This window comes from Coffea arabica, chromosome 3e (assembly GCF_036785885.1).
Source record: "Coffea arabica cultivar ET-39 chromosome 3e, Coffea Arabica ET-39 HiFi, whole genome shotgun sequence".
NCBI lineage: Eukaryota > Viridiplantae > Streptophyta > Magnoliopsida > Gentianales > Rubiaceae > Coffea > Coffea arabica.
In genome coordinates, this window is record NC_092315.1 from 38565312 (window position 1) to 38575912 (window position 10601).

At 36.9% G+C, this 10601-nt stretch overlaps 1 protein-coding gene across 14 annotated transcripts; it reads right to left on the minus strand.

Annotated features, from left to right (window-relative positions):
* Nucleotides 1-1071: 1071 nt before the first annotated feature.
* LOC113736792 (putative disease resistance protein RGA3) lies at nt 1072-10300 on the minus strand. 14 transcript variants are annotated; one of them, XM_072083429.1, is made up of 8 exons: nt 6257-10300; nt 5009-5055; nt 4614-4775; nt 3536-3993; nt 2245-2478; nt 1984-2140; nt 1739-1801; nt 1072-1628 (listed from the first exon to the last, which is right to left on the minus strand). In XM_072083429.1, the coding sequence occupies exon 1, from the start codon at nt 10126-10128 to the stop codon at nt 6316-6318; it is 3813 nt and encodes a 1270-aa protein (XP_071939530.1). In that variant the 5' UTR covers nt 10129-10300; the 3' UTR covers nt 1072-1628; nt 1739-1801; nt 1984-2140; nt 2245-2478; nt 3536-3993; nt 4614-4775; nt 5009-5055; nt 6257-6315. The 14 variants fall into 14 exon arrangements, with proteins under 14 accessions (XP_071939530.1, XP_071939519.1, XP_071939528.1 ...); XM_072083418.1 differs by having other exon boundaries at nt 4868-5694; XM_072083427.1 differs by having other exon boundaries at nt 5600-10300.
* Nucleotides 10301-10601: the final 301 nt, after the last annotated feature.

The window sequence follows — 10601 nt, forward strand, 5'->3', positions numbered from 1 at the left end:
TTGATTTTCCTATATTCTTTTGTAAAGAGAGAATGTAGCTTAGACTTTAATAATTATGAGTGAGAATCGAGATTAATCATTGAAAAATTCCTTTAGCATCAAAGAATATCAATAATATAGGAAGATAGAGAGGGAAGTTAAAAGAGACATAGAGAACGAAGGAGAGGAAGTGTAACATTTTAAGAACTAATTTTCGTTAGCGAAGTTAGTGCTCCATAATTTATTTTCCCTTTTCTATTTTTACTGGGTCAAAAAGATAAAGCTACGCTGTTTTGCAGCTGCATTTTGATAGGAATGGTGTGTTCATTTCTTGACATTAGATATCTCTCATTTTGTTGTGTCTTCATCCTTATTGTTAACTGTAATAACTAAACAAAATGTTGATCTCATGTATTTGGAGAGTTGCTAATGTTGAGCTTCCATGCTGACAACTAATGAAGATATCTTTTAAATTTGGTCGAGGCGAGACACCTTTTAATACATTCTTGTCATTCTTAACACCACTTGAATTCCAACTTGTACAAATTTGGCTCTATAAACAAATCTACTCGCTGAGCAGCTTCTTTTTCATTGACTTTTTCAAGATAGTAGAAAATCAGCCTACCATAAAGGTTCTTTAACTATACCAATTCTTCAATCTGAGGACATTTGTCTTGATTCGCATGAAAGATTCTTAATGTTTGAAGACAAGAAAAATGCCCCATTTGGGCAGCACATCGCATTTGAAATTGTGGAAAAATCAAAATGCCTTGCGATTATCAAATCCCTGAACTGATCTAGAAGTTCTCACATGGAGATTAGAGCACATGGGACTCTCAAAAGGAAACTTGTAAAACTTGCCAACAGATCTCGACAAAGTATTGATTGTAGTAATTGATAGATCAAATGTATTCACTTGCTAACTTTCGTTAGCAACAACTTAATACCTACTTAAATCAGGATAAAAACACGCAAGAACTTGCCAGTGAACGCTACATCAAAAACATTAGTCTCCAAAATCAATATTAATAGATAACTCGCAAATGATTTAAATCCAAGGTAACAAATCTTGCAAATACCATCCACATCAGCTTTTCCAAAACTCAAAATAGATTGCGCAAGATCATACACTATACAATGTGTTATGTTGCAATAGTCATTGACTTTTACATCTAACAATAAGGAGCTCTTCATCAAAATTTCAAAAGAATGTACAGCATCATGAGATTATTGAATATACACAACTGAAGACAACATAATGATTGGTGTATACTGCATTGAGACATCCTTAACATAGGCGTAGATGAGAATTTTCCAAGAAATTGAGCAAATTTTTACAACCTAGCTTCCAGTTAGAATACGAACAATCTTAAAGTAGGTAATCTGGTAGTACTTGCACCAGTCAATGTTGGGGCAGCAGCTCATGTTACAGCACCTTCCCTTTAGATCAGAAGATGTGCTTCCTATAGGGAGGCTTCGGATGGACTGGTAGGAGGTTTGCAACTCAAGTTTTTCAGATGTGCCAACTTACGATCCTTCAATAGATGAAAGCTTCTTGAGGAGACCAGGTTATGTTTCATTAAAAGGGCTGACAAGCTTCATTAGCAGCATTTGTCATCTGAATAGATACAAATTCTGTTTCTGAAAAGCTATAAGCATTTCAAAAATCATTAGGTTCAGTGCAATAGTGAGTACACTCTAGAAAATTGAAGCTGCAGATCCAGGAAGTATATCCATGATTACAAGAGCAAGGGCATACCATGACTTAAAATCCGACCAATAGCTTTCCCTATATTGTCTCATCCATAGCTCTTTTCTTTACCTTGTAAACAATGGGTGAAAGATTCACAATTTCATACAAGTTTAAAATATATGGCAATCTATGAAGATCTTTTTGACTCCACTGATTATGAAACTCTGTGGAAAGTACAAAGAAATCAGAAGCCATGAAAATCAGATAAATTTCCTTGAATCAGAGTACTAAAATCACAGAGAGAAATGTACCTCATGCACGAGAATCCCCATAGTCAGCCAGAATCGTCTTGCATGTAGATTCTTGAAGAGCTCTAAGCCTCAAGAAAATCTATCACTGTCAACCTCATGTATACTTCCATGGGCTCAGCATTGTGATAGTAGACTCTCAAATTAGACATAGAATTGCCTATGACCATAGGAAAAAATGGCATCAGATTAGAAGTCGAACAATTAGCATATACCAATGACCAATGTAGAATGGATTAAAGTTATGCTGAATTATAACTTAACCTGTTGTGTATGCAATTAAAGTGCGAGTCTTTGTTTTGAGAGAGCCCAGATAGATCATTATGACTATAAAGGTTTTCTGCTTACTTTTTCTAATGCAACCGCAGAAGATCACTTGAACTAGGCCAAGTAAAGACCTAAATCTTCCACTGGAAGTCATATCCTCATTGCATAATCTCAGATAACATAGCAAAGGTTCCTCAAAATGTGCCATGCCTTTTCTGTTAAAACAAGTGTCTTGTGAACAAAAAACAGAGAGCTATCCTTAGGCCTCAATCAACAGCATGAATTTCATGTTAAGAAATTTATGCAAGTCATGCTGACTCCAAAATGCAGCAAATAAAAGAAAGTACAGCATAAAAACAATCAGAAAAATAAAGTTCTTAGAAGATAACAAGATAAATCAATGCTAAGTTCTTAAAGGAATGAAATGGTAGATTTTTTTTTTTATTGAGAAGTTAAAAAACTATATATAAATATTAACAGTGCAAGTAGCTAGCTAAATTAAGGTTACCCATTTCCAAGTTATTAAAATTTAGTTCCTTAGTGGAACCTAGCATCTGAGTGTTTTAGGTGCACCAAGTTTGTCATGAATCAGATTAACATCAGGTTATTGACACCGGAAAACCTTTTGAACCAGCAATATGGCCACACTCAAACTTCATATCTAAGGGATCAAACTATCCAAACAATGTATCTGGACTTTGGATCTTGTTCAAATCCCTCTAAGATGATAAGACAACTTGTTTCAATAGGAGTAGTCCTTCCATTCTTGAAATATGAAATCAGAAGCAGAACATAATGAATAAAAAGCAAAAGGATATGAACATTAGAGGATGGCAGTGGCATCAGGTACCAAATCCTTCCCAAATTTTCTAAACAATTGCAATTTTGAAAACTGCAAATTTAATTTTATAAGAATTTGATAAATAATTGAAAACACTGAATTTGCAAGAGACTACGAATACTAATCTCGACAAATGACGTTTCTTGATAATTAAATAGCATTTTCTCGCTATTTCTTCCAACAGAGCTACTTAGTAGAGATAATTGGCATTATTCATTTCACTAGGTATGGAGTGATTATATATTATGAAGTTACATATCATCTTTATAGCTGATTGTCTAAGTTAAACTTTTTTATTTGTAGTTAGAAAACCAGAATACTTTGTAGTTAGAGATAATTGGCCCATTTTTTTTATTTTTATTTATTTATTCATCTCTTTCTTTGTTTTTCTAATTTCAGCGTGCTTACAAAAGGAATTAAAATTTTTCCAGAGCAAAAGTAACTCACCAAGTATTTCTGAAACAGGTTCCCTTACCAGTACACTCTCTTTCACTAGCAAAGTGCCATCCATATGAACAGTACTGCCAAAACGGTTGATCCTTCCTCTCAGAACACTTCCTATTGAAACGACATGAATCAAGATTCCATGTGTACCCCTGCACTGAACTCTACCTCCCCTACATAAAAATTTTGACCTTCTTCATAGTCCATTTATCTGATTCATTTCAAAGAATCACAGTTATCAAAATCTCATGAAAATGTAGACTGGAGAACTTTATGAGATAAGCAAAGGAAGCATGTTAATCATGGCATCCATTCCATCAACTTTGCAATAGCCTTGAACTAGAGTATGAGGCCCATCAGATTGAGACAACAGCTTATGCTGATACACATAGCTTTTCATGTACAATAAAACTTCAAATCATGTCTTCAGACCATTCATCAGATTTTTCCCACTCAAACAACTGCATAAGAAAGCAGAGTTGCATTTGAGAATTCACAACATAAAAGAATGTAATCCCCTAATTAATATTGTTCAACATACACATACATTCATTAGAGAATAAGAACTAACTCCGCAACTAAGAGATCAACCACATGAAAATATTCTCGTTGGTTAACCATAGATAAAGTAATATCAAGGACCAGCTACAAATCACTGTATACTGGCTGAAATAAAAATAGAAAATTGCCAATTATTACACCAACTAGCTCTAATTGGATGACATATCAAACAATTGCTTCAAGGCTACTTGACTATTTAATCATCTGACAAGCTTCACAATTAAATAGCATTGCTGCTTGAAATTGTCTTTGAAGTTGGTTAAAGTTTTCCTGAATCATAAATTTTTCATCCGAAAGAGGAATGTTATCTCATGCATGAGAATCCCCATAGCCAACCTGAATACAAAAAAGTGGTGCCTTTATGGGGATGGTCTGAAGATGATTCTGAAAAGAAGAAGTACTCCTGATGCTTGTGAATGTGATTATGCAGAATGACATATCATTACCCCTTTAGATTGTCTTTGAAGTCTGATAAATTTTTCCTGACTCACAAATTTTTCATCAGAAAGATGAGTGTTACCTCATACATGAGGATCCCCTTAGCCAACCCAAACAATCCTTGTTGCAGCATGTTAGAGAGTTTGAAGCCTCAAGAAAACATATTACACCCTCAGCCCTCTATGCTATTCCATGTGTTTTTAAAATGGTTCATTGTAGACTCTAATACTAAACTTGGTATTGCCTACAACACAAGAAAAGATGCCATTAGATCAGAAGCTGCATAACAATTGAATACAGCAAAAGAAAAAGCATTACAGGAATGTTGAATTGTACCATAACATCTCCATACAAAGGAGAAAGAATTCCTTTTGGAATTCTCCCTAATGGATCTATTTGAAGCTAGAAAGCCCTTCCATAACAAACAGACCATCAGTTTTGCAAATGCCAAGAATGTGTAGGTACTTATCTGCTCACCATAAAACAGGAAACCATGATGGCTGAAGACTTTTGTTTCAATACATCTGTTACCATATAAGAAAAGATCATATATTGAAAAACAATTAAAAATAAAAGCGGACGCACAAAATAAGATGGTTGTCAAATACTTTGCCAGACAACACAAAATAGTGATCAACATTTAACCAAGTAGTGAAAGATAGATTTTAGCATTTGTTCCTATAGCATAAATAGCAACAGATACAAAAGCTCCAACAATTAACTGGTCAATGACCTTGAGCTAATTTCAGAACAAATTAAGGACCACTATATGTTCAAAGAACATGACATGGGATCAAAAGCATATTCACAATCATGCTAAGTTCAGAATCCTAGTGTAAACATAGTGAGTTAAGCTTACTTTATGAAGCTCATTCTTTGACAGGGAAAAAAAAATCCGGCATTTTTTAGTTAAAAAGCTCTTAGTTTTAGCTAATAAGTGGAATTCGTCATCTGAATGAAAAACTTCGCATCACTGATTACTGCTTGAAAATATTATCACTTTGCTTATTGAACTACAAATCTTTTACTAGAAAGATAGGCTCAAGTATCTATAATTGTATGACTCACCAAGCTTCTCCACGGTCATTCTCATGCAGAGCATTCTTAAAGCTTAAATACTATCACTTTGCTGGCTGGCTACTTTTATTGTCAGCCATTACAATCTGGCAAACACATCGCTCATGTAAAAATTTCAAACTATAAACTGGATATGGCATACTCTTGGTTGAATACATAAATACTTAAAGAAATGAGAAACTAAAAACCCTTTGCCTTTGAGTAATGCTATTATTTCTCTAATTCTACTAATTTGTTTGAGCAAAAGGCAAGACTTTTCTAGTCCAAAACTTTCACTACTGAATATAAGTCCAGAACTATATTAACAATTAACTGAAATAATTGACAACGCAATTAAAAATATAGATAGAGATAAAAGATCAGTCTTACAACATATGTATTAAGTTTTTAAGCAAAGCAGAAAGAAAATAAGATGAAAATTTTGATAAAAACACATGATGGATATGCTGAAAAAACTGCCTAATTCACAGCACCGAATTGGAAAAGTTTATGCTACCAAATTGGAAAAAACTGTAAAAAACTAGTGGTGTGGTGGTTAGAAAAGATTTACTACTGTCAATGCTAAGAAAAGATTTTAAGAAGAAAGAAACATAGATGGATAGAACAAGCACAGATTATTTGACAAAACTACGTAGTACAGAGGATTACCTAGTTGCTTTAATTGGGGAAACTGACATTATTTATGAACTTCAAATGGAGATTAGCCTCTAATGAATGAGAATATAAGGAATGTGGGAGATCTTCGACCGCTCAGAATTGGGGTCGCTGCTGCTGCTGCTGCTGCTCTCTGGATTGCATCTTTCCTTTACAAGGGGACAATAAAAAATCTGCAGCTCTCTTAGTCTGGTGAGGCTTCTCATAGATTGGTGAGAGGGTAAATTCTCTAACTTTTCACAAGCCCAGAGACTGAGTTTTTCAAGTGAGGAAAGCTTCCCAAACCAATCAGGCAATGATTTTACTCCAAAACCACTTAGTGCAAGAGCTGTTAGGGCAGAGAGGTGCTGAAGTTGCTCGGGCAGAGATTCCCAATGAGGCCATCCAAACAGAAATAATGTTGAAAGGGAGGGGAAGTAGGGGTGCGGTGGTGGGAGAGCATCAAAGAGGTCTAGGAAGCAATGCAGCTCTGTGGTGGTTTCTGAGAATGGTCCGATTTCTAACCTTCTCAAGCTTGTAAGAGAACAAAGCTTACCCTTGGGCAAGTCGGTTAATTCCTCACATTCTGATATGTCCACGTAAGAGAGAGAAGGTGTTCGGGCTAAATCAATTGGGAAGGAGATAAGATTGGTGCATCCGTATACTACCAATCGCTCAAGACGAAGAGGAGGAGGACAAGTACTGGAGGAGGAGAGTGGTGAAGAAGTGGAATCCCACCCTGACTCAGATATTTGGGGGATGGACAAGTGGGTCAACCCATGGCACCACTGAATGTTTAATTCTCGCAAGGCTGTGAAGTATTTGCGTCCCCTGGGGATTGAAATTGACTCCAGCGAGGGACAGTGATGAACAATTAATGTCTCTAGGGACTCAAGGCCAACCAAATGTCGAGGATCATTTTTGTCAATACAAGTGTGCTCAAGTACTGATTGGTAACTTGGTCTTTTTGAAGTTTGAGGAACATCAAACGAAAAATCCAAGAAATGGGTCAAATCATCACATTCGTTTAATTCGAGATGTTCAAGCTTGGGATTGTTTTGGAATAACACATTTGATAGCTTGGTGAACCTATTCACACTCTCAATGGAAAGTCTAGTGAGAGTGCTGACTCCGCTACAAATATATGTCATTAATGCTGATCCATTTTGAGTGTTATGGATCTCCAATTCCTTGAGACGTGGAAAATAATTTGGAAGAGTGGCTAACTGAGGGCAATTAATAATCCTCATCATACCAAGGACCGGAAACACCACCACCATCCCATCATCAACACTTGCTTCCGTCCATTCCCTCAAATTTAGCATATCTTCTACAATGAGACATTCAAGTGTTGGAAACAAGTTTAGGGGTCTTTGACAGGTACCGCCACTATGCAGGCCTGATCTGCCATAAAAAGAAGGGCCTAAGCTTGTTAGGCTGTCAAGTCCTTCCAAGTGAAGAAATCTGAGGAGAGGCATGTTTCCAAGAGTTGGTAACTCTTTGCAATTTTTACAATTTTGCAATTCGAATTTCACCAATCTCCCGAGTTCTCCAATCCATGTCGAAAGCTGGTCACCAAAAAATCTTTCAATTATCAAACCTTTCAAATTTGGGTGAGGATGCAAGCCTTCCAACACTTGATTGTATTCACTATCATTATTTCTTGAATTGTCTATTTCATTCCACAGTAATTTTAACACATCAATGTTTGGCTTCCCAATCAGATTTGCAGACTCGGCTTCTTCCTTGCTTCTCACTAATTCAAGATTACGTACCTCAAGTTGTCCACTGAGATTCTTCAAATTCCTCAATTCTCCAATTTGTCGACCTCTTTCTTCACCAATATTGAAAAATGGCAAAGTTTGGAGAAATTGCAACTGTCCGATCTCCAAAGGCATGATATCAGTTGATTTATCCTTGGAGAAAAAGTCAAAGTGCCTCAAATTCACCAAATTCTTGAAATTCTCGGGAAACTTTGTCAGTGAGTCACAATATTTAACTCTTAATGTCTGCAAACTGTAAAGTTGACATAGAGACTCTGGTAATGTTTTGATTGAAGTTTTTGATGAATCAAGATATCGCAAATGAGTTAGCTTGCCAATTGATTTAGGAAGCTCTTTGACACTCAATGCCCTTAAGTTCAAAACTCGCAACATAAAAAATGACATCTCCCTATCATTAAGTGATATGTTTCCCCGCAAAAACAATGTTGTAATACACTTGAAACTTTCAGTGGAAGGAAATGTCATTTCTTCTTGACTTCTCTCCAATGCAAGATACCGAATAGAAGACGTTTCCTTATCAACACTACTAGACTCTGTCAACCTTAAAGTTTTGGAATTGGAAATGGATTGCACCATATCATGCACAAGATCATGGATTTTGCAGTACAAAACATTCCCATAAGCATCCTTCTCTGCATCTTGAAACAAGTTACTATCCAACAAAATGTTAAAATACATCTTACCAACTTCCTCCATACACATCTTTTCTCTTGGATTTGGATTAAGAAATCCTTCTGCAGCCCAAAGTTGGATTAATTGATTCCTTTCCATTTCAAAATCCTGGGGAAAAATTGAACAATATGCAAAACACTTTTTAAGAGAAGGATGTGGAAGATGATCAAAGCTCAACTTCAAAATTTTAGTGACGTAACTATTTTCATCTCCGCCTAAACTTTGAAGCCCACTCTCTAAGCTTTGCCATTCATCTGGTCCCTTGTTGTGCAGCATGCCACCGAGAACACTTGCAGCCAATGGTAAGCCTCGGCATCTTTGCGCAATCTTCAACCCTATATCTTGCAGCCCAACCGGCACTTCCCCACCAACAAATGCATTTTCTTTGAGAATGAGCCAACATTGATCATCTGATAATTGTTTCAAGGAACAATCTTGAGGAGAAGAAATTCTCGTGATGGTTGCCACTTGTTGCTCACGAGTGGTCACAAGAATCCAACTCCCCATTTCTTGGCTAGTACCTTTCAAAGACCCAAGAAAATCATTCCACAGCGTGGACTCCTTATTCCACACATCATCCAAGACCAGTAGGTATTTTTTACCACCCAATAATGCCTTAAGCTGCTTGACTCTGGCTTCCCTATCCTTGGCTTCAGGCTCTCGACCTTGCAGCGATTGTAGAATCATTCCAAACAGCCTATTGGAATTGAAATCCTCCGAGACACACACCCATATTCTCTTGTCAAAATGTTTTTCAATATTTGGATCATTGAAAACTTTTCGAGCCAAGGTGGTCTTCCCGATACCTCCCATCCCTACTATAGCGAGAACGGAGATAGTTTCATTATTATTCATGGCAGTCAATTGTGTTACTATTGCTGAGACATCATTATCTCTTCCAACGAAACTCGCATCAACAGTAACAGAGTCAGTCTCTCTGTTCTTTATAAATCGTGCTTCACTGGGAGGAGAAAGAGCAGATGCTGTCTGTGACTGGAGGCTAAAGTTCCTTGCTTCTTCATTGATTCTTTTCAAATCCATATTGATTTTCTGAATCTTGCAGGCCATTTTGGAACGAAATGCAATGGGATTGGGGAGTGAGAAGAAGAAGCATACCTTCCTCTTCATTTGGTTTTGAATCTTAACTTTGCGCCGGATCATCTCATAGTTGATGTCATCCAAGAGATTACCAGCATCGAAAGCCGCTGCTTCAAGGTTCTCCAACCATCGCTTCACGAACTCTTGAGTCACCAGTTGTTCCTCTGCATCACGAAGGACAGCCTGGATCAGAGTCAACGTGTCCGTCAGTTTCTCCAAATCTTTCTTCAAGCCAACAAACAGGCCAATTTGCTCGGAAGCCAAGTTTATTGCCTTCTCCACTAGAACTTTAACAGTGGAACCAAGTAGTGCATCCACCACCTTGTCCGCCATCAGGTCTCTATCTAAGAGAAGGAGAGAATCTGATAGTTTTGAGAGTGCGGAATGGAACCGGGCAATTTGCAAGTTTGAAGGTGAGGAAAAGTTGAATGCAGCAGTAGATGAAACCAAAACCAAAAGTCTACGAGTAGTTGGTGGTGGTTTTTAACCTTTCTATTCGTACTTTAAGCTTTTGAATACTCATTTTGGAATTGCTGCAATAAAAGGAAAATGAAAAGGTCCCGACAAGCATATCAAGTGACAGACAGGAAAGGCTTAATGAATTCTTTACTTTTCTACCTATATAATAATCTATATTGTTCCGGATGCACCTGCGTTAACAATTTAACATAAAGTTGTCGTATGCATACAAGTCAGACATGGCAAAACTCACGTCACTGGGCCATTTCAATAATTCACTCTACACTACAGAATTTACCTTGAAAAGGAACTTACAACCATTTCCCCGGTCATCCATGGTAGACGCG

Excerpts from the sequence above, each read along its gene's own strand:
- LOC113736792 (XM_072083429.1), bottom strand. The coding sequence starts at position 10,128 with ATGGCGGACAAGGTGGTGGATGCACTACTTGGTTCCACTGTTAAAGTT.